Source organism: Ambystoma mexicanum, chromosome 1p (assembly GCF_040938575.1).
Source record: "Ambystoma mexicanum isolate Mex_15411 chromosome 1p, UKY_AmexF1_1, whole genome shotgun sequence".
NCBI classification, from domain to species: domain Eukaryota; kingdom Metazoa; phylum Chordata; class Amphibia; order Caudata; family Ambystomatidae; genus Ambystoma; species Ambystoma mexicanum.
Window position 1 is genome coordinate 943,382,388 of NC_090921.1, and position 23,675 is coordinate 943,406,062.

Genomic DNA, 23,675 nt, shown 5'->3' on the forward strand with positions numbered 1-23,675 from the left:
CTGCAGAATTTGTAGGGCCTCCGCCCTCTGTCATCCGGTAGGAAGTCTAGCAGGGAAGTTTTCTTGAACCAAAGCTCCCTGTCGTAGCGGGCCACGATCGCTAAGGCATTGGCCGCCTTAATCGTCGTCGCCACCGACGAGATGACTTGTCGTCCCATGGAGTCCAACTTCTTGCCCTCGCTGTCCGGCGGGGAAGTGGAAGTTGAAGCCGCCGCACCCGCTGCTTTCTTCTTGGCCGCTGCCGAGACGACAGTCTGGCGTGGGCTGGGCCCTGAGGCACAAAGGGGCGGCATCAGGGACTCAGTACTTCTTCTCGTACCTGTCCCTCTTGACGGGTGTCGTGGAAGGGTTCTTGAGGATAGCAAGCCCCTCGTCCCAGATGTCATCGAGCAACGGCACTGCGAGGACCGTCTTCCTCTTGGCCTCTCGTCGTTGGTTAAGAAACCCTTCCTTTTTTTGTTCTTCAGGGCAGAGCTGGAAGAGCTCGGATGCCCTGGTTATCATGGCGTGAAAGGAGCCAATTTCGTCAGCTGGAGAAGCCCCTGGGGGGGGGCTGATGACGGGATGTCCGTTGTGTCATCGCCGCCGCTGTCGTCATCCGCCCTCGTCGCTGTATCCGTCACCGTATCCTCTCTATGGTCCGGCGAGTGGGATGAGGGGTCCACAGGCCTCGCGGGCACGAAGGGAGGCGAGGGGTGGACTCTCCTCCGCTTGTGCAGAGGGCTTCCCGACGGGCCTGGTTCCGGATCCTCCGTCGGGGTCTGTGGTAATCTCGTCCTTATCTCAGTACCTAAGGATTGGATCGCCAACAAAATGGCCGCCGAGCTATCCTGGGGCTCGGGTAATGGCTCCGACGGACGGGATGGCTGCTCCACTGGGCCCTCTTCGCCGCCATCTTCGATCACATCAGCGGGGACCGTCCCCCTGGGATCGAACCTTCTCGAACTTCTCGTTGAGGCCGAAAAACCGCTCGTTGAGGCCCTTCTCGGTTTCCAGCAGATCCTCCTCAGAGGCTGATTTTGAGTCTGTAATGGCCACCGCCCCCCCCCTTTTCCGCAGGGGACTTCACGGGGGTCTTAACGATGGGCTGGAAAGAGGATTCCCTCCGCGGTGGCAGGGATACTCTGGGCCCAGAGACCGTTTCCACTGGCGTAGTCTCAGCCGGCTTCGCCAGGGTCGCAGCGACCACTTCGATAGAGGCCTTTGCCAGCTGGATCAAAGCCCTCACCACCTTAGGTGCGTCCTGGGCCTTCGCCTTTGGGGGAGGGTCAGCCCTTCGCTCCCCCTTCGAGATCGACCGGGTCTGCTCCAGCAGCTCACCCGGGTTCTCGGACTTCCTCTTCCCTGAACCAGAGCGCTGGCTCGTGGTTGAACATGCCGGGGAAGTCGCGCCCTGCCCGGCAGCCGAAGAGCCTGACCTTTCGGCGCTCCCGGTGTCCGCGGACGCGCAGTGCTTGGCCTTCTGTTGGGCTCCCGTGGGCCAGGGCATCCAGCACGGTCGGTGGAGATGGACTTCCACACACTGACGAACCTCATCAGCCGGCCTCCCACCGGGGTGCTTCGGTGGGGGCCCGACGCAACAGCCGGTTCAGTCTTGCTTGGAAGCTGCCTTGCCTCCCTGGTGACGACGGCGAGATCCACCGGACTTGCCTTGTCCCCTGTAGGCTTCTTGCGACGAGGAGCGGGCCGCTTGACGGTAGGTCGAGGCGCCGTTGCCGAATCCTTTGGAGGCACCTTGCTTGCCTCTGGAGTTCCGAAAGGACAGCCGCCGTTGCTGCAGAACTCCCAAGGCCCGAGCCGTCTCTGTGTCGGTCTTGATGGCCTGCAGCGACTCATCCACAGTCTTTCCAAACAGATTGTTCCCATGGAAGGGCATGTCTAAAACATTGGCTTGCACGTCCAGGCGGAAATCCGTCGCCTTGAGCCACCCCCGTCGTCGAAGGCAAATGCTGTTGCCCAACTGGCAGAAGCCGGTGTCGGCAATGTCCGTGGCCACAGTTATGGCGTGGTCCGAGGCCACCTCACCCTCCTGTAGGATCGCCAGGGCCTCTGCCCTCTTGTCGTCCGGAAGGAAGTCCAACAGGGGGGCGATTTTTACCACAATTCCCCGTCGTAGCGGTCACGATCGCTAGGGCATTGGCCGCCTTAATCGTCGTCGCCGCCGACGAGATGACTCGTCCCACAGTGTCCAGCTTCTTTCCCTCGCCGTCCGGTGGGGGAAGTCGAGGATGAAGCCGATGCCCCCCGCTTTCTTCTTGGCCACCACTGAGATGACCGAATCCGGGGTCAGCTGCGCCCTAAGGCACAACGGGGCGGCGTCGGGGCCCGGTACTTCTTCTCGTACCGGTCCCTCTTGGCAGGTGTCGTGGATGTGTTCTTGAGGAGGGCAAGTCCCTCATCCCAGATGTCATCCAGCAACCGCGCCGCGAGGACCGTCTTCCCTTTGGCCTTGCGGCATTGGTAGAGGAAGCCTTCCTCCTTCTCCTCAGGGCAGAGTTGAAAAAGATCGGATGCCCTGGCAATCATGGCGTGGAAGGAGCCAATCTCGTCGGGCGGGGACGCCCGAGGAATCGGAGACGGGAGGCCAGTCCCGTCGTCACGGCCATAGGCATCCGTCCCCGTCATGGCCATGTCTATTCCAATGTCGTCCCTCGGGATCGGGGAAGGCGACAAAGGCTGAGAAGGCCGTGAGGGCTGAAGGGGCACTGGATGAATTCTCCTCCTCTTGTTCCGAGGGCTTCCCGACGGACCCGGTACAGCTGGGTTGTCCGTCGGGGGTAGGGGCAGTCTCGTCCTTATCTCCGTCCATAAGGCTTGGCTTTCCGTCAAAATGGCCGCCGAGTTGTCCTGGGGCTCGGGTTGCGACGGGCATGCCAGGAGCGACGGTTGTTTCTCCACAAGAACCTAGTCGTCGTTGCCACCCTCGCTCTCGTCGTCCCCCTCCTCGGGATTCCTCCCGTGGAGCTGGACCTCTTCCAAATTCTCGGTCAGTTCCTCCTCAGAGGTTGTGTCCGTGTCTGTAATGGCCACTGCCCCCCCCCCTCTTTTTCCACCGGGGTCTTCTCGATGGGCTTAAAAGAGGATTCCCTCCGCGGAGGCAGGGAAACTCTGGGCCCGAGGTCGCCTCCACTGGGATAGCCTCCACAGGCTTCGCCAGGGCCGCATCGACTCCCTCGATAGAGGCCTTAGCCGGGTGAATCAAGGCCTTCACCACCTTGGGACTGCTTAAGGCCTTCAACTTAGGGGGAGGGTCACCGCCTCGCTCCCCCTCGGCCGGTTCCTCCGAGATCGACCGGGGCTTCTCCAGAAGCTTAGCCGGGTTCTCGGATTTCCTCTTCCCTGAGCTAGAGCGTTGTCTCCTGGTTGATGGCGTCTGTGAAGGTGCGCCCTGCCTGGCAGCCGAGGAGCCCGACCATTCGGCGCTCCCGGTGCCCGCGGACTCACGGTGCTTTGCCTTCTGTTGGGCCCCCGTCGCCGGGGCGCCCTCACAGGACTTAGAAGACTGCTCGGACTTCTTCTCACCTGCTGGGCTCTTGCCTTCCAGCCAGTTGGAGAGACGGGTCCGGCGATCCCTCATCGTCCGATCCGACATGTTAAAGCAAAACGCAGTCCTTCTCCACGTGCGTTTTGTCCTCGTGGAGGCAGTAAAGGCATTTCAAATGCTTGTCCTCCTTGAATACATTTTGTAGGTTGCATCCAGGGCAGATCCTGAACAGTTTGCCTGGAGTCGAGCTTCCCTTCTCCTGGGCCATGTTCTTCTAGTCTACGAGGTAGGCCTCAGAAACTTCTGCAATCCTCCAAGAAGCGTAACTCGACGAAAACTTCACCCTTGAGGGGCGTAGATAAATCCGAAACGGGTCCCCGTTGATCGGAAGTAGAAACGGTGTGGTTCGATTAAACCAAAAAATGAGATAAATCTCTTTGAAAAAGCGCAAAACGAAGTAAAAGCCCGAGAGCTATAGCACAAGGACTCCCAACACTTGAGCGTGCAGTAAAAATATGAGGATAGCTGCCAGGGGCGGGGCTTAGGGAGAGGGCAGTCATTGGCTGGGGGCAGTATGACCCAGAGGCGAGTCCGTCACGGACATCTTGGACCTACACTCCCCGCACTTCTTGAAGCCCGGACGCGGGGTCGAAGACGAAGTAGAAGACATCTTCACACGAAGGATTTTCACAAAAACGAACAGGTTTGAAGAACCGAGAAGAACAGAACTCAAAAGAGTCGAGGCATTAACCGAGATTCACGAAGCAACACGTTCGCGGAAAAAATGGAACTGAGGCTACGGGCGTCGTGCGTCCTACTTATCACATCGGATGACGTCGGAGGAGGTCCTCGACGACGGCGCGTCGACGTCATCGACGCAGGACGCAGACGCCGAAAAAAGTTTCCGAAGCAGCACAGCTGTGGTGATTACATGTCATAGATATGGAATACGTCGGAGGACCCAATCCCCTTGAACTGAAAGGGCCTGTAGTTCACCAACTCTCCTTATAGAAGTGATAGTGTAGTATCGGGGATGGTAAGGAAGACATCTGAATTCAGGTAAGGCACAGGAGACCAGTATATATAAAGGAGTAAGTTTATTTATAAGTTACAGAGTTACAGGGCTAGTTATATAGAAAGGGGCAGGGAGCTAAACAGATGACATCCTTTCAGTAAGGTTCTCCCATCCTGTGTTCCCAACTGTAGTTCTTGGAACCTCCAGGTCCCATCACATTCCATATGACATAGCTGTGTTCTACCATCAGCAGCACTGTGTGCACCCAGTGCAAATAGATAAGTACAACACTACACATAGCCACTAGGAATGCGGTCTTCTAGGTAAGATCTTTGAGACTTGCCTTATGCATAGGCTCAAAGGGAGACCTCATAAGTCTAGTCAATACCACATTTAGGTCCCATCCGGGAGCCGGGTTAGAAATAGGGGGGATGAATGCTTTTAACCTCTTCCATGAAAGCCTTAATAACTGGTGTTTTCCACCACAACATCTTCTGTTGTGACAGTGTAGGCTGAGAGAGCAGCTAAGGGAACCATCAGGGAATTGAAAACCATGCCCGAGTCTAGTAGTTGAGTCAGGTACAATGCAATGTGAGTAGGAGAGCAGTCAATAGGATTGGCGCCCTTGGAATTGCACCAGATAAAGCGCTTCCATTTATTGAAGTAGCAGTATCGGGTGTTAGGTTTTCTCGCCTCCCTAAGTATGTCCATGCATCTCTGAGGGAGTTGTAGGTGCCCGAACTCTATGACCTCAGGAGCCAAGCCGCTAAATTCAGGGTTTGCGGGCATGGGTGCGGAGTCTCTCCCTTGTCCCGAGATAACATGTTGTACGGGCAAGGCAGTTTCATTGGAGGAGATAGGGACATCTCCATCAGATGAGAGAACCAGGGTTGGCGGGCCCACATGGGGGCTACCAATATCATGGTGACTGGTTCCTGTTGCATCTTGTGCACGATCTTGTTGAGTAGGGGAGTCTGGGGCGTGGGGGGAGCATAAACAAAATTCCCTGACCATGTTATCCAGGGACCGTTCCCCTTGGACCGGTTCTGGGGGTACCTGGAGGCGTAATCTTGGCATTGGGCGTTCTCCAGAGTTGCAAACAGGTTGATCTCTGGGAAACCCTACTGTGTGAAAACGTGGGAGACGATGTCTTTGTGTAGTCTCCATTCGTACTCTACGGGCAGTGGGAATTCTCTGCTGAGCACGTTCGCCAGAAGATTGAGTTCCCCTGGAACGTGTTGAGACAACAGGAACATCCTGTGTTTGAGAGCCCATTTCCAAATGTTCTGCGACAGCTTGGATAGCCCTGGAGAGTGTGTGCCCCCTTGCTTGTTCAAGTAATACATGGCCGTGGTGCTGTGTGAGAATTAGGACTGTCTTCCACTGTAACTGTCTGAAAGGCTTTCAGTGCTTTGAATACAGCTAACAGCTCCAACAGATTTATGTGGTTGGATGATACTTCTGGGTACCACGCGCTGTGTGCCGCCTGCTGAAGCAGGTATGCCCCCCGCAGCCCGTGAGTGATGCGTCTGTCGTGAGAGTGGCTTCTACTGCGGGGGTGGTGATGGTTTTCCCCTTCAAGAAGTTTTTCCTCGAAAACCACTGCAGAGAGAGAACGAGGGCTGGCGAGACAACTATCAGATCTTCCCATTGTCCGCTGGCCTGGCACCACTGGCTGTTGAGCCACTCTTGCATAGGACACATGCACAGAAGTGCGTGAGGAACTAAGTAAATGCATGACGCCATCATTCCTAACAGTCGCATGGCTTTACGTACCGTCACCTTTCGACCGGCTACATATTGAGGGATCTGAAACCGCATGTTTTGAACCCTCTTGTTGGAGGGGAAGACGAGGCAGTCTTCTGTCTGAATTAGAGCCCCTGGGAACTGTTTGACCTGACTGGGGTCTAGGCTGGATTGCTTCTCGTTGATGGAGAATCCCAGGCTGAATAAGAGGTCTATCGTCTTTTGGGTGATCTACAGGCATGTTCCGTAGGAATCTCCTGTTATGAGCTAGTCGCCGAGGTAAGGGTAAACCGGAATGGATTCGCTGCAGAGGTGCGCTGCTGCCACTGCCAGTACCTTTGTAAACACCCGTGGCGCTGAGGCAATGCCGAAGGGGAGTACTTTGAACTGATAGTGCTTGCCCTCTATCATGAACCTTAGGTATTTTCTGTGTGCAGGCAACATTGAAATATGAAAGTATGCATCTTTCATATCCAGTGTTGCCATGTAAGCCCCCTGTTTCAGCAGAGGGATTACCTCCTGCAACGTGACCATACAAAACTTTTGAGGTTTGACAAATTTGTTCGCTGGGCTCAAGTCTAGCACAGGGCACATGGTGAGATCCTTTTTGGGTACAAGGAAGTACACTGAATAAATAACCTTGTTTACCTGTAGAAGAGGGACAACTTCTAGGACGCCTTTTTCCTGCAGCATCTCAACCTCTTGCAGCAGGATGCATAGGTGTTCCGGGGTCGGGGGTATTGATTTGGGCAGTCTGAAATGAGGTGGTCGGCAAAATTCTATGCAGTACCCGTGGGCAACTGTCTTGAGCACCCACTGGTCTGTTATCCCCTCCCATGCATGAAGGAATGATGCTAGACGTCCCCCGACTGGGGAGGCATGCAAGGGGATCTGGATCTGAGGGTCATTTCTGACCTGAGGCCGGGGAGCCTCTGGGAGTGAAATTCTGGCCTCTACCCTTTCCACGGCATTGTCCTCTAGGTGGTTACGCGGTGGCGGTGTTGAATCCTTGTCATGAAGGACAGTTTCCTGAACTATACTCGTTTTGAGGGGAGCAAGACTGCCCACAAAAGGAACGACGAGAACCGCACCCTATGTTGTGAAGGCCTTTGGGTAATCTGGTTTAAGGTTTTGAGTCTCATGCTCCTTAGCTGTCTCAAGCGCTTCATTCACAGCCTTTCCAAACAAGCCGGTCTCCTCAACCTGCTTGTTTATTAAGGCTGCTTGGGTTTCAGGCTTAAAACCAGAGTTCCTCAACCAGGCGTGCCCTTTTAGTGACCCATTTTCCCCCCCAGTCCATAAACCTTTTTGCCATCTTTATCAGGTGGTGCCTCCCCTGTAGACCGTGGGAAACCTGCCCTCTTTTTCGTAATCGTAACTACCAGGGAATCTGGAGTGGCATGCCCTTTAATGTAAAGGGGGGTCGGTGGGAGAAGGGCGAAACAACTTCTCTACCCTGGGATTAACTGCCCTGGTCTGGAGTTAACAATGAAGGCGTCAGACGTCTCTTAATAGAGTTCAGTAAGGGAATGTCCGGACTGGCAGGAGGCTTTTCCTTCAGTATGCCCTCTACAAAATCAGAATCCTGCACAGCCTCCTGTGTGGCGATTTGAAAATGTTCAGCCGCCTTGTTTGAACGCCATTTGATCAACCACAGGCGAGAACTGACAGACTGGAGTGGTAGGAGGGGAATCCACAGAGCGTCGCGTCCGGGGTAGGAATAGGGGACGCAAAGGGTTGATTATCAACTGGATGGCTGTCTTCCCAATTGTCCATGGGATCAGCAGGATCATCCATAGGGTCGCCAAAGATGATATCCTGTGTGTAGGCATTGATAGGCACCTTGTCATCTGTAAGGTCAAAAACATTTTCATGAGGAACCTCAAAGGTCCTCTGTAACTTGGGCATAGGCTTAAAAGAAAGTTCCTCACAAGGCCTTTTGGGAGCAGACCTCTCCAGTCTGTTCATGCACCCCACAAACTTCTCCCTGGTCCATGATGATGAACCAGAGAAGTCCAGGGGAGGAAAGCGGTCTTCTTGACGTATTTCCTCTTCAGAACATCGAGACTTTTCTTCTAAAGTCTTGGATAAAGACAAAGGGCTCTCAGAGTACTCTTTTCAAGGCGCCGGGCGTTGTGACGTGTCTTCAGACGTGTCTTTAGGCCGTTCTTTCTGTTTTGACGTTTGTTTCGACAGTTCCTTTTGTTCAACTGCCGAAGCGATCGTCGCGATACTACCGCTGATGCTCAGGGTTTCAGGGAGTTGTGGCGGTAAAGTCGGTGGCAGCGTGGTGGATTTCGGCGCCACTGGGGCCTTATGCGGTGTCCAAGCCTTCTTCTGAAGCATCTCAATGGCCGCGTGTGATTTGGTGCTAGCGCACTTACTTTTGGATTGCCCAGACGCATGCCGCTATCTCGGTTGCAGGGAGGGCTGCCGATCAGCAGTGCCCGTTGATCCTGATGAAGTATCCGGCATGCCTGTTGGCACTTTGGAGCGCTTCGACTGGACCGCCAAAGCAGAACCGTGGGTTGTGTGCTTAGTGTGGGAATCGGGTGCGTACCTGCTGCCGGGATGCACCGTCCCCATAGCATGACTCACGTCGTGCCTATCGGGGACGGACTCTGCGGAACGAGAACTTTTCGCGGTAAGGTCAATGGCCTTCGAAGTGGAGGCTTGGTCATCGCTAATCCCTCCGTCACACTTGGCGGCTGTGGCGGCGGGGGAATTACGTACCGTAGGCCACCCAACGCTTCCAACGGCACTCCTTTAGAGTCTTATGTCACAGGAGTTTACAGGCTGCCTCGTTGTGGTCGAGGGGAAGACAATTGTTGCACTGACTGTGCTCGTCTTTCCACAGGTATTTCGCCTTACAGGAAGAACAAAATCTAAATGAGTCCTGTCCATAGCACAGGATCGTGTTAGCGAGGACAAAACCCAAGGGAAAAAAAGAGGGGAAAACGGAAAGGCATTCTTAAAAAGAATGACCACCCTGACCCCACTCTCCCTACTGTAAAGGGCGGCCAGATCAACAGCAGTCAAAATTCCGTCATCAGCAGCCTTTGGCGGTGGCACAGTAATCAGCCGTCAAAGGGAGTGACAATGAGAATAAACGACTAAGGACGAGAAATGTAACAATAACGCAATGTTTTATGAAGAACTGCGGGTTAGGGCGACCAGATAGCTCGGTGGAAAAAAACAATATGAGGGACCTTGACGTGTGAGGGATTTTGGTACACTACACGTCACATTAAGGATAGTGTTACAGGCACGCCCATGTCGACGCCCCCTTTTGATTCTTGAAAGACAAGATGAAATACTTTTCCTCGCATTAAACAATCTCTTCCGTTAAAGTTATACATACTTGAAACTTACTTCGAGAACAGTAAACTGTCCTTTCAACTCAGAGCCCTATAGCAGGCATGCTTTGCTTTTGGTTACACCGCATTAGCTTTGAGCCATGTCTCTGAATTGGTTGACCTTTTTGGAAACCCTTTGCACCAGTCATTAAGGAGTCATTAACGCTTAGTTCTTTGGACAGGTTCACTATATGAGCAGGCTGGCACTCACTCAGGCATAGCAACTTAACGGTAGGCACATCAATATGGGGTAATGAGCCAAATTGGTAGCTATGCGGGAACATACAACCAGTGACTGATTGTAGTTGATCATTTCATCTTCCTCATGCACGCAAAAGGTATTAGGTTATTTGCAACTCTTAGTCATAACTAGTTGTTACTTATAGAATTGGTATACTGCACAGACATATACTTGCTTTTGATGCAGTTGCGGGGGCACGTCCTCCAAGCATGTTTATGCATGGTCACTTTTGGGTGTGGCAATGGTTCAGATGTGCAACTATTTTTAGCTATTAGGCATTGGATTATTCTTAAAAGTTTAGCATTATTGTAATTTGGTTTTCTTGTTTTTTCTTTCGCCTAATTTTTGTTTGGACATATTGCATTTTATTTTTGTTTCTTTTTCCTTTTCCCCCCTATTTGCTTCTTGATTGTGTCTTCATTATGGATGGACATGTGTTGCATTACAATGTTTTTTTTTTTTACCTTTACTCATTCTTGAACTGTACGTCCTGTTTGATCAAACTGCAACATTGAAAATCTTATTGTTTTTTTCTCATGGTGGTTATTCCTTTTTGGGAAAATAAGTGCAGCATTGTATTTTGTATTGTGGATAGGTCACTGTTCATGTATACAGCCAGAGGAAGAAACGCGTGTCGGCTGTTTTTTTTGATTAAACAGATTTCTTGACAAGTCAACTCATCACTGCAGTGTGATTATGTTCTGCTTCAATAAATGCATTTGTAGGTCCAGTGGGGCATTGGGTCCTTCTCCGCACGATCACTTGCAGCAGATCTTTCAAACTGTATATTTTTTCCAAAAAGTGACGACTAGCACAGCAGGTTCAAGTCTAATTGCCCCAGCTTTGTTCGTAATCAAATATATAGGTTTGATATCCTTGTCAGTAGGAACATCCACTGTCCATGCACGTGCGTCTCAGTCTCCTAACTGGAGTGCCAGGCTGCAACTGCCCTCTGACAGTAGGGGAACCAAAAGGGGAGGTCTGTACTTTCTTTTTTATTCTTCATTTGGCTACCTTTATTGTAGCAGAAGCCTCTAGTCTAAGGCATATTTGCTTTTTGGTTCCAGTTACGGAATGCATTTAATTATGGAATTCAGTTCTTTTAAATAATCGTCATAATATCCGCCCTTGTGGTCTTCTTGGGTGCCAACGGTAAAACAAGTGGATGCCCTTTTCATTAGTGCAATGTAAGAACAGTTATCATCAGTGGGAGAGTTTGGTACTGGTGGTTCAGTATTCTCTGGGACTCTTCTATATGAATGTCCTCTTATTAATCTTCCTCATATTCTTCAGATTGTGTATAGTCTGTTCTAGCCAACTTCGGAGCCTAATCCCTCCCCCCCCCCCCCACCCACCCACCCACGCCCTGGGGTTTGGAGGGGTCTGCTCTCCTCCCACCCTCATCACATTCTTACAAGGATGGGTACAACAGATATGGCCCGCTGTATCGCTCAGGTATCGCTCAGGTTTGCCAATCTGGTAAGTGTGCTGTGGGTTGGTCTTCCCATACACCTCATAAGAACTCTGCCCATATATGAAATCAGATTCTTCCCCATCACTATTAAATTGGGTTTTTGAAAGGGGCAGCTCTGATACTGTATAAGATGGCAAATTTGAGCTTTTTAAAGTGACTTAAAAACAGACATGAAGGACGTATATTTGTGAATTTGTGGGACGGATGACATCTCAAGATCGGACCTTGAGTGCCATGCTTCCTATGTAAGCTGGCTGGAAGCATCATGTCTGGGCTTATAGGTGCATGTGGCCTTTCCCAAAATAATGGTCTCAGGTTTTTGAATTTCGGCAGTGGGGCTTTTGATATCATGCCTTTCACAGCTACTGTGCTGTGCCTCTTGCAAAGAGGGTCCTTGAGCCTTAGGTGCTGAACTGGTCTTTGTTATTTGGGCACTCTCTGGGCTTTAAAATGGGCCTTGCTAGCCTGAGTGTCAACCTTCTGGGTTTGCTGGGAACCTACTCCCTTTGAGTCATTACAGTCGTAGACTTTACCGCCTCCAGCCTTTTGCTCATCATGAGAAGGCTTTGAAATTGGTAGCATGGGGGCTTTTTGGAGATGGCAAGGCAGCTGGCTGGAAGCCTCTGCAGTTTCCTTGGTTTTCAGATCTGGGAATGATTTGCTCCCTTCTGAACCCCTTCCTCTTGTGACTGGATCTCCACAATTTCAAAAACAGCTCTCCTGGGATGAACTAGCTTTTCGCCCTTAATTGCATATGCTGCCCAGTGCACTTGCTTCTGAATCTTCGGCTTGAATATTTTGCATGCAGAGCAGCCCCATTTCTTATGGTACCTGAGAAGGCAGTGATTACACGCTTTAAGTGTCCCTCAAAGGGAACCTTGCATTAGACAAAGCACAGTATCATTCCTTCCAGGTGTCCAAAACCTTAACTCTCATATAGGAGTATTGGGCAAATACCCTGTTGAGCCTTCTTCTAAAGGTGCACGTGTCAATTCAGGAAATGGTTGTGAGGTTTTCAATTATCAACATACGGAATTCGAGGATCTCGTATGTAACCATTCCAGAATGTAGCTGGAGTGTAGAGAGAAGCAGAGCGACCACGATGCATGCTGTCAGACAGACGCAACGTGTCAGTCCGAAGAGTGGTTTCCAAAGCAAATGCAAGATGGTGTCAACATCGCAAAGCTCCTTTAAAACCATGGAAATGGATAAGAGAAATCCAGTACTTAACCCAAGGGTCTGTTAGAGGTAAATGCACAAAGGGCTCAATCCAAGACCCAGAGACAACCCCTGAACGGCAACAACCAACCCGCAGGGGAGATGCCAAAACCCTTTAGGCACTCAAAAGTATTGGCTGAGCACAGTAAATGTGACAGCTGCAGTAGAATCTGCAGCAGTCTTGGAGCTGAAAATCATGTACCTTCTTGGTAGAGCAGGGAGATCGCCACTTGGTACAAGGTGGGTATGTTGCTGTGGAAACTAATGCCAAGCCAGACCCTAGTACATGGATGTGAAGCCTTGCAAAAGTCTAAGGATGCAAAATACAGAGTCATTGAGACACCTATCCAAGTGGAGGCTGAGAACCAAGCTGGTGAGACCTGAACTTGTGAATTCTGAAAACCCTGATCCACTAGGAAAGACATGATGACAACAGGTCTAAATTCTTAAGTCTACATTATTGGGGAAGCACAAGAATCACCATTTAAAATATGTATTTTTATTAATTACTTACATGAAAACTGCATCCTTTTCTACCACTAAGGCGGGTGTGGTAAAGTGAAAACCATATGTTTTATGAACAATGTACTTGTATAACAAATCAAGGTTCTTTTCTTCCTTAACTGATGTGTAAATCAAGGCAGCTCCATCTAACAAAGTAATTTAAGGAAAGCAATGTATGAACCAAAAGTACAAGACCATAAAAATATACAGACATGACCTGCCAATCAGTTAAATATACTATTAGCAACTGTGCAAAACATTCACGGCTGTACAGTTTTAAACATCTCTTAAGTAAACTGGAGGGTAAAATAACCAATAATTAACCACAAAACAAGTCTTCAACGATTGACAAACCCAGAAGGAAGCAATTACTATTATAAGGAATAATCTTGTGAATCCAGATTTTCAAAATGTAAATATTACTCAACATAATGCCTTGCACTCCAAGCCCATATATGCTATGCCTCCATTCTAACAGATTATCAGTACATGCAAAGAGATTACTCTGCACAGCAACAGATAAAATAATCTGAAGCCAGGGCAAACGTGGAGTCCCGCCCATGCAGACCATTACATCTCATGCACCCTCCCAAGTTATTCGGTCACTGATTGCCAGTACAAAGAAGATGAGATAGAGAGATGGCTCTGTGGAGGAAGGATCACTATGCATCAGCAATACTGTAGTCACTATGTAAAGTAGGCATACTTTTTCTTTTCTCACTATAGCACTCTTCTATACCATCTAGATCACTTTTCTCTTCTATACTGCAGAAGCGTTCCAAAAGGGAGGAAAGTAGGCAACCAGAGAATTGTTTTTTGTCTTATATCAAAAACTGGAGTAGAGAGCATGCGGCGCGGCAACGTGCTTTGACATGGACAGCATGTGCATGATAAGGTATGCTAAAATTCTTGTGTAGTGTGTAAACGCAGAGATTGACATGTAATTGCTAAACTGAATAACCTCCAAAACACACCTGTTGGCTACTTACTGGGGAACAGCAGAGTTTTCACTTTATGCCTAAATACTGTGTATTTGCTGCAAGTTGAATCTTTGGAGGCAGGGTGTTCCATAATTAAGCTGCCAATACTGAGATAGAACAAACTCACCATTTGGCGTATCGGAACTTCAGAACCGAGTAGGCCGCCTGCGGGAACAAATATCTTCCTGGCACATATAAAAAAAAAACGCTTTCAGAGAAACCTGGGGGCCCTAGAATGCAAGGGTTTGTTTACCAGACAAATCATTTTAAAATGAATATGTCTTTCTATCAGAAGCTAGTGTAGCGGATGCAAAGCTGGAGAAAGATCATCTCTGCGGTGAAGTAGGTGGATTCTGAATTATCTGAAGTTTGTGTAAAACACCCTTTGGCAAACCCAGTGTGATGAATCTAGGGAGTTTGTCCCTTCTCGCCAAGGGGGAGCCATCCCTTTTGGGACTAGGGAGGTGAACCTGCTATGCATAACACGCCATAGGGGACAGAGCAAGCAGGATCCCACTGGGGGTTACCCCCTTTGGGGGCAACGAATGCCAGATGTGTAGGGTCAGAAGAAGGTGCAGACTGATAACATTTCCAATAATTATTTATTAACTAATAACTATAAGGCCTAGCTTTCCCTATTGCTATGAGATGTTCCCTACCTATTTAAATAACTAAGGTGCTCGTCAGTGGTTGGGAAATATTAAAGAGACCACTGTCCAAAAACGAATCTTAACTGACCCTACCACTATTTAAAACAAGCTAAGGTCAGGAGAATGACTCCCTTTTCCAGATGATGCAGTGATCGGTTTGTATTTTTAAAATGCATCTTCTTAATATTCAATCTTTAGTCTCTCGTCACCTTTCATATCAAATCTTTTAACTCTTTTAGAATATCTTTGCGTTTTCCTTATCCTTGGGGAGTGCTCTGAAAGTGACTTTTCCTGCACTCTGTTTAGTCTTTTGATCCAGGTCGTGTGGTCCTGTATATCCTTGTGGGATATATTTTCTTAGTTGGAATACCTTTTCTGGTTGATTAACATTATCTTTTTTTGCCTGGATTCATCCGGGTTATCTTAATGGCTTCTGGCTTCTCTTGTCTTTTCATAATATGCTCCCTCTAATCTACTCCATTTGGTGCTTTTCGAAAACCAGCGGATTCGCCTCTCTTCCCGGGTCGATGTTACCCAATTTTGAATCTCTTGCTAAAGGTTTCTCCTACACTTTCCTCGTTTATAACCGTTCAAATTCCTCAACTTGGTATTTAGGGTTTCGGCCCTTTCACTGGGACGAGTTCCCTTCACTTCGCAGCATCCTCTTAATATCTTCCTCTCGTATCTCTTGAATGACGGAATCTTCTCCCCTCTTCCGAGGGTAATCTTATCCACGGTTAAACAGTCTCTTTTTCCTTAGTGTTAGTTTGTCCGCCAAATTTCACGACAAGTTGCTATGATTAGATAAAAGAACCGCACTTGGCCTCCCATTCTCCCATTTAACTATCACAGGGAAGGGGGGGCGTGGCTTGATGGCTACGTGAGAGGACGTTCCTTGGAGGAGCTCCCGATGATCCGATCCTGATCCTGGGAAAAAAGTGATGGTTTTTGGCGGACTTTCGAGCCCACGGTGCATCTAAAGGCGTATGAAAGTGGGGGGCATACGGTACGTGCCCTCCCCAACGGCAAGACTGCATATTCACGGAACTAGACTCCAAGATGGCCGCCTGTGGACAAAGGGCCATAAAAGGTCCGACGAGCTGAGGAAGACAAGGTTGGTCGGAACGTGGACGAGCCCAACCAGATAGACGGGTCGCATGCGCCTCGGGCTGAAAGCAAGAACATAAGGGCGAGCCCCTACTGCAGAGGCCATGGGTCGTGACGGACTGGCAGAATGAACCCGCGAGGATACAGCTGGGCGCGTGGGCCCAATCGACACAACAGGATGTCTTCCAAGGTGGTGCGACCCCGGACCAAGCAGCCTACGATGGAGACCTATGCTAGGTCGCCCTCGGGCGCGAAAGGGGGCAAGAGCAAAGAAACCCCTGCAGCGGCGACGGACCCACCGGGTACCATCCAGGAGGTGCTGGCAGCAATTGCTGACCTGAAGGCGGCCTGGGAGACGAAGCTGGGCCTGGCCATGAAAGAGTTGCAAGAGGGCCTAAACCTCAAGATAGGAGCGGTCCGAGAAGAAGTGAACCTGTTGCGCCAGGATGTGCGAACGATCGCGGAGCGCACTGGGGAACTGGAGCAGGAGTTGGCCCCGACCGTGGAGGCGTGTAATACACACGCCAAGGAACTTCATGCCCTCGTGCAGCGAGTGGGCAATTTGGAGGACAGAGCAGGCGGAGGGGCGCGCCAGGCGCAACAACATTCGCATAGTGGGGGTACCGGAGGGAATGGAAGGATCGAACCCCACGGATTTCGTTGAAACCATGCTTTTGCAGGAGATTACAGGCGGAGAGCTGACCCAGGGGTTCGCGGTCGAAAGGGCGCATAGGGCCCCGACCAGGAGACCGGCCCCAGGAGCCCCCCGCATCCGTTGATTGCAAAGATCTTGAACTATCGTGACCGCGAGAACATTCTCGAATTTTTCCAGAAAGGGGGCACGATAGAAAGGGGGTCAGCGAATATAACAGCGTATCCGGATTACACGCTGCTTGTACAACGGAGTCGAATGAACTTTGGAACGGTGAAGAGGAGGCTCAGAGAGGCAGGCCACTGCTACATGTTGCTTTACCCCACTAGGTTAAAGGTGATCTATAAGAACAGATCCCTCTTCTTTGAGACGCCGAGCGACGCGATGGAATGGCTGGATATGCAAGGTCGACCACAGGAATCGGATGCCCAGACAGAAGCGGATGGAGATAAGTAGCACGCTGCAGAGGCACCCGTGAGGCCATAGGTATGACATTGGGACTAGAATATAGTTTGATATTGTGCTTGTGTGGGGGAAGTCACGGCATCTGCCGGCGGGGCCCGTTGAATTCACTTCTCCTAAATAGATGACTGGGAGCTCCTGGGGAGCAACCTCTGCACCCGATAGTGGTATACTTAGTTAGGTCACTGTTAGATTGGTGACACCCCGCGGGGTCCTTGTTCTTGGTCACGAGACGGGTCCAGACGTGGATAGGCCTGAGATCCAGGGATGGAGCTGGGCTATTGTTGGGGGTGGGGGGGGGGGAATTGTGTGCAGTGGTGTGAGGTTGGAGAAAGGGGGGAGGGGGGCACGGTTCGTTAATAGTAGGGAAGGAGCCAGGAAACGACCCTACATGGGGAACATTACGGGGAGGGATGGGACGGAGATAGACCGACTAGATGGCATCGGGTAATCTCAGAATTGTGACCTGGAATGTACGGGGCCTCAACAGCTACCTTATACGCAACAAAGTGATGATGTATTTAAAGAGGATGCGCGTAGACATAGCCCTGCTGCAAGAGACCCACCTCACTAGGGAAAGGCTGGAGGTGGTCGGGAGGAAATGGAAGGGCACCGTTGTGGGGGCGGCCTACTCAGCGTATGCCAGAGGGGTCATCACTTGGGTGGCGCCCCACGTGCCGTTTCGAGTGCTTGATTCTACGGTGGACCCGGAGGGTAGAATGGTGGTGGTAACGGGTCTCTTGGAAAACAGAGAAATACACATCATAAATTTGTATGCCCCCAATAACGATACAGCGGCTTACTTTAGGACCCTCTATGGTAAACTTGGCCCCCTGGCGGGGGGTACGGTAGTGTGGGGGGGGGACTTTAACTGTACCGTAGACCCCAGTATGGATAGGTCCAAGGATAAGGCAGGAAAAATGGCACCGGCGGCTAAAGCACTGAGTACCCTACTGAAAGACCTAGGCCTAGAGGATGCGTGGAGGAGGCTGCATCCCACGCAAAGACAGTACTCACACTACACAGCGCCACATGATTTGTACACAAGGTTAGACTACATGTTCTTAACAGCCGGGATAGTGAGAGAAATAGACGGAGCAGAATACAAGGCCCGAGTGCTGTCGGACCACTCGCCCTTGGTGGTAGACTGGAGACACCAGCCCCCACGCCCGCAGATCCCTACATGGAGACTTAGGACTGAGGCTCTGCAGGATGAGGGGTTTCGGGAGGGCCCGAGGGACGCCATTGAAGAATATTTTGATAAAAACACGGGAATCGTAAGCTCTGTGGGCACACTGTGGGAAGCGTTTAAGGTGGTGGTGCGTGGGGTAGCTATTTCCCAAGTTAAAGGGCTACAGGGGGGGTTGAAAGGGAGCTCCGGGAGGCGGAAAGAGAGCTAGAGGAGCTCACGCGTTGCGTGAGCAGCGCTCATGATAACAGAATTAAAGTAGAGGAGCTACAGTTGTCCTGCAGTGCACTCTGGGATAGACAGTGCAGACTCAGCTACAGGAAATATGCGGAGCGGATACGCGCAGGGGGCGATAAGCCAGGCAGATTGCTGGCTTGGCTGTACAAGAGCGAGACCCCCCACTCGGCGATTAGTGAGATTCAGGGCGAAGGAGGTAGCATTTGCAACACCCAGAAAGAGGTAAATGAGGAATTCTTTAAGTTTTACAGACACTTGTATGAGGACACGGGGGAGGATATGGGTCAAGACATACTAGACACATTGGGGGACATTGAGCTGCCCACCTTAGATGATCTAGAACGCTCTGAGTTGGACGCACCCGTCACCTCGGATGAGCTGGAGGTAGTGATTCGGAACTTGCCCACTTGTAAGGCGCCGGGTTTGGATGGGCTGCCCAGCGAGTTCTATAAAACATACCAGCAAGAGTTGCTCCACTGCTTGCCACTTTCAACGAGGCCTATGAGAAGGGAGAACTCCCGTTGTCTCTCCGTGAGGCTGTAACCGTCCCACTCTTGAAACCAGGCAAGCCGGCCGTGGAGTGCGGGTCTTACAGACCGTTGTCCATGCTCAACCAGGACAGCAAAATACTCACGGCGGTGCTGGCTAATAGACTGAAAAGGGTGATTAAAAAACTGATACACCCAGATCAGACGGGATATGTACCGGGCAGGAACATCACCGACAATCACCGGAGGCTACACCATGTCATGGACCAAACTGAGGACGACACGGGCGAGCTGGCCATAGTGTCGTTAGACGCGGTCAAGGCCTTCGACTCGATACGATGGCCCTAGCTGAAAGCAGTCCTGAAGGAGTATGGAGTGGGACTCGGATACCTCAGATGGGTACAGTTGTTTTACAGCACCCCGATGGCGAGGGTCAAGGCAGGGTCCACGGTCTCAGATTCTTGGCAACTGGGCAGGGGGACCAGACAGGGATGTCCCTGGTCACCGATGCTATATATACTGGCATTGGAGCCACTGGCAATATGCCTGCGTCAACAATATGGGGAGGTGGGCATAAACACGGCCAGTGGAGAGCATTTGATATCATTATATGCGGATGATATGCTCCTTTATTTACGCTATCCAGAATAAAACCTACAGTACGTCCTAGAGGTGATAGAACGGTGCGCCATCCTCTCCGGTATATCGGTGAACCCCGGAAAGTCCAGCCTGTTCGCTTTGGGTAGATATAGGAATGTCCCGGTGCAGAGGCTACCTGTTCTGCCAATACCATGGCAGCCCGTAACATTTAGGCATCTGGGAATAAACATTTACCACAAGATCGAGACAGAACACAAGCACAACACAGAAAAGGCGATAGAGGGGATTAGGAACAGTATGATATTTTGGTCCAGACTGCCCCTGACCATGATGGGGAGGGCGGCCTTGCTCAAGATGGTGGTCCTGCCTAGACTCTTGCACTTTTTTACAAACGTCCCGTTTCTGATACCCAGAAGCCTATTCGCGAAACTTCACAGCGTGTGTAGGGGTTTTGTGTGGGGCAGCTCTAGGAATAGGGTGGCTCTGTGGAAGCTCCAGAACCCGTGCGACGGGGGGGGGATAGGCCTGCCTAACTTCGAACTCTATTACCTGGCGGGGCAGCTGCAGTACGTGGCCAGGTGGCTCTCGACTGAAGATTCGGCGGAAGCCAGGCTCCTGCGCGAAGATACAGCCCCATACTTTCTGATGGAAGTGGTGTGGTTGGGCAGAGATAAACTGGTGGGCAAGGGGCGGTTACTGAGGTTGGGCTGGGAGATCTGGCACAGGACATGGAAGATTGGGGGGGACTCGGAACCATACTCCCAGCAGGCCCCTTTGGCGGCTCTGTGTGGGAGCGACTCTCAACTACTTGAATCGGTCTGCAGATACTGGGAACAGGTAGGCCTAGCCACCCTTGGGGACATATGGCAGGAAGGGGAGGCGGTGGACTTTCAGCGGCTGCAGGAAGAGACAGGAGTACATGGTGGCCAATATATAACCTACACTAGGCTGGTGAAAAAGACTAGAGAAAGATGGCCGGAGACAGTGCTCGCGGAGGATCCAGATGCCTCCCTGGAAACCATGTATGATGTATCGGAGGGCGGGCACAAAATATCGAGGATATATGAGCTCCTGCGGACAAGGGCAGGGAAGGAGTTGCTCCAATTGAAACAAGATTGGGAGGAGGAGGTGGGAGGACCCATGACGGATGGGCAGTGGGAACAGGCCCAGAGGTACCATAAAAAGGTGTCCCGTAACGCGAGATTCCAACAGCTTCAGTTGTATGTTACCCACAGGGCTTATTTAACCCCCGAGAGGATTGCAAAGTTTGGGGGGATCAGCTAAACAGCAATGCCCCAGGTGTGGGGAGGTGAACGCGGGACTGCTACACATGTTTTGGGCTTGCCCGGAGGTGCATAGATTTTGGAATGAGGTCAAGACGAAAATGGCTGGCGGGGGGGTAGTGCTGGATGTGGAATCGGCCTGGTCATGCTTGCTTGGACTATTCCCTAGACCCCGGCATTTGAAACACATAAGCAAGATGAAGGATCTGGCCTATGTCTTGGCCAAACGTAGGATCGCCATGGGCTGGAAGGCGGCCCATAGACCCAGGGAGGAGTTGTGGTGGACAGACCGCTTGAGATGGGCGGAGGCTGAATCCGTAGTCTGGTTTGAAGCTGTCACTAGGGGGGGCGAAGAAGAAGTAGGGCCCTTGCTGGCCTGGCGGCAATTGGTGGCCTCGTTGGCAAACCCTCACCAGGGTGACAACGAAATAGAGGACCCGGTTGATGGCAGTCTAGGTAGTGTGCCACCCAGTGATGTTCCCGTAAATGATATGTGAGAACTGGCTCTAGTTCAAAGGGGGAGGGGGGAGTTGGGGAGTTTGAAAATGTGTTGAAATATGATGCTTTCTATGTTTGAAACGGTTGTAGTGTGTTTGTTTGACCTTAAAAATAAAAAAAAATATTTAAAAAAAAAAACTATCACAGGGAAACGTCTTCAGGGCCGGCAGTCGCTCGGGACCTGCTCTCCCCTCTTGGTTTCTCAGTCAGCTTGTTCTTGCCGGTGTCCGACTTTTGCTCTTCTCTCGTCCTGCGTTGTAGTGACCCTTCTGGTATTCAGCCCGGTGGCCGATTTTTCCGTGGGCTGGTGTCGGCATAGTCAATCAGGTGGACTGCCCACCAGAGAGCTTCCCAGGTTATGCCACCACTGGGATGTGCACTCCGGTTTCCTCGGTTCCACCCTACTGTAAATCACGGAGTCTCCCACGTCTGCCCTTCTCGTTCAAAGCAGTTCTGAATAACAGAGCTCCTCGCAGCTCCACCTCACACCTGTATTAGGTTGTCAGGGTGCCTCCCCTGCTTGCAAAAGCGTTCTTTGTCCTCTCTCGGATTCAACATGTCCTCTGTTTTCAACCTCCTCATCACAGTTGATTGCAAGTTTGTTCTTAAAGAGACAGATTGTGTTCCTCGATGATCATGGCATACATTAAGTTTGCCTTCAGCCCAGTCTTTGGAATTGTTGCAATTTTGCCTCTCAGATAGTCCCATGTATGCCATAATGGGGAATGGCTTAGGAACAGGAACAGGAGTCCTTGTCCCTTAAGGGGGAGTCTCTCCCAGTGAGGTCCCACTTTCTCAGACCCCTAGGGAGGAAGGGTCTTGCCTCCTTAGCCTCAAAGGGAAGAAGGGACAAATTATCTCGATTCATCCCTCCTCCCCTCACTTCACAGTCTGACCAATTTTTTGGATACATGGGAACTAACCAGGGCTACTATGGACAGGGCCCCTTTGTGGGATGCTTAATTTCTGGCCTGCACCGGTTGCCGTGTTTTGATGGAAGCAGGGAACAAATGCATTTTCTCTTCAATTCCAGGGAAGAACTTAAAAAGTACAGAGCAGAGCATCAGCTGTGGGAGAGGAAGAGCAGGTATGAGGAGTCCCATATGGAACAGATGCCGAGGTGTGTGGAGACAGTGCAAAGGATGCTGTAGCTTGAACAAAGGTAGAGTCCCAAGTACTGTGGGACCGCTGAGGCAGAAAGCACCACCATCGAGGACGAGACACACTGGCGTCAGGAATCCCAGACGCTGCAGCTTCCAGCAGGGGAAATGCATCAGGCACGTCAAACTGAAGGGTGAGAAAGAAGCATAGCCACCACGGCTAAAAAAGGCCACAGCCCAGAAAGGGTGAACCGAAGAATCACCCCAGGAAAGGGCCAATGAATCCAAAGCACCAACAGGGATTAAAAAGACCATAGCCCACAAGAGGCAAACCAAGAGACCGAGGACCAGAGAATACTGTAACCTGCGAAGGGCTGACAGAAGCATCAACAGTCTCAGAGAAACCTGAAGCCCAGGAGGGGTTAGTATAAAGGGGGGGAAAAGATGCCCGTAGCACACCTGTGACTGGAAGGGAAGTCCAGCCTGCAAAGAACAAGAGCGTAACCAAATCGGGCTGAAGAAGCTTGCCACCAATCGGAGGCCAGACCACGAGAGAACCCAGAAGAGTACAGGAGCAAGCATATTGGACTTACCAAGCACTACAGGTCAAGTTTCCTTATCCCCGGAGACAGGACAAAAACCTTAATATGGGACTATTTTGAGAGAGCTTTTAAAGGCATTTTCTTTTTTGGATAAATCACTACCTTTTCTTTGCTTTGGGAGACTTTAAACATCATTCGGTGGGGGTCTGAGACCAGCCACCACTACGTTCCCTGGGTGAAGCAACCCTGAACTAAGCACAGGATGTGTTCCATCTTCTTTATTTCTATAGCGTGGGAACACATTCAAGTAAAAGGAATTAGAGGAGGTTTTTCCTTTCAGTTTACCAGTAATGTCTGGTTCACTTATGTCCGTTTCAGTCACTGCACCCGGTAGGCAGCATTGCACAGGGGTAGAGGGTGCAAAGTCACAAACACATTTTCACTCAAGAATATAGTAGACAATTTAACCTGGCAATAAATACAGATTTACTAGACCCAATTTGTAACATTTGACAAGTCGACAAGTCACCCTGAGCAACTCAGGAACGGAATGGGGCTACGTCTCGCAATCAACACTTCCCAACAATCCATGTCCCCATAGTCCAACTAATGGAGGGTATAACAGATTCAGGTTTACAGGGCCTCAAATAAGTAACTTCTGCCACAGTGACATAACCATTGGTCACAATGGACAGGGGCTATTGCTAACCTTTCTTCAATAACCTTCCTTACTACTACTATCTTATTTACAGGGGTGTTAAAGCGCCTGGAAGAACCATAGGACGATTAAGCTAGGTGCTCTGAAGACAGAGACGCAACATACACAGCAAGGTTGTGTGGTGTTAATCA

The 23,675-nt window shown here is 50.8% G+C and overlaps 1 protein-coding gene across 2 annotated transcripts in view; it reads right to left on the minus strand.

Annotated features, from left to right (window-relative positions):
• DYNC1LI2 (dynein cytoplasmic 1 light intermediate chain 2) overlaps window positions 1–23,675 on the minus strand; it is an 843,150-nt gene that overhangs the window by 330,625 nt on the left and 488,850 nt on the right. For both annotated transcript variants that reach the window (XM_069653153.1, XM_069653162.1), the window contains one exon: window positions 13,049–13,184. In XM_069653153.1, the coding sequence (XP_069509254.1) occupies window positions 13,049–13,184 (136 nt within the window). The remainder of the gene's footprint in view (window positions 1–13,048; window positions 13,185–23,675) is intronic.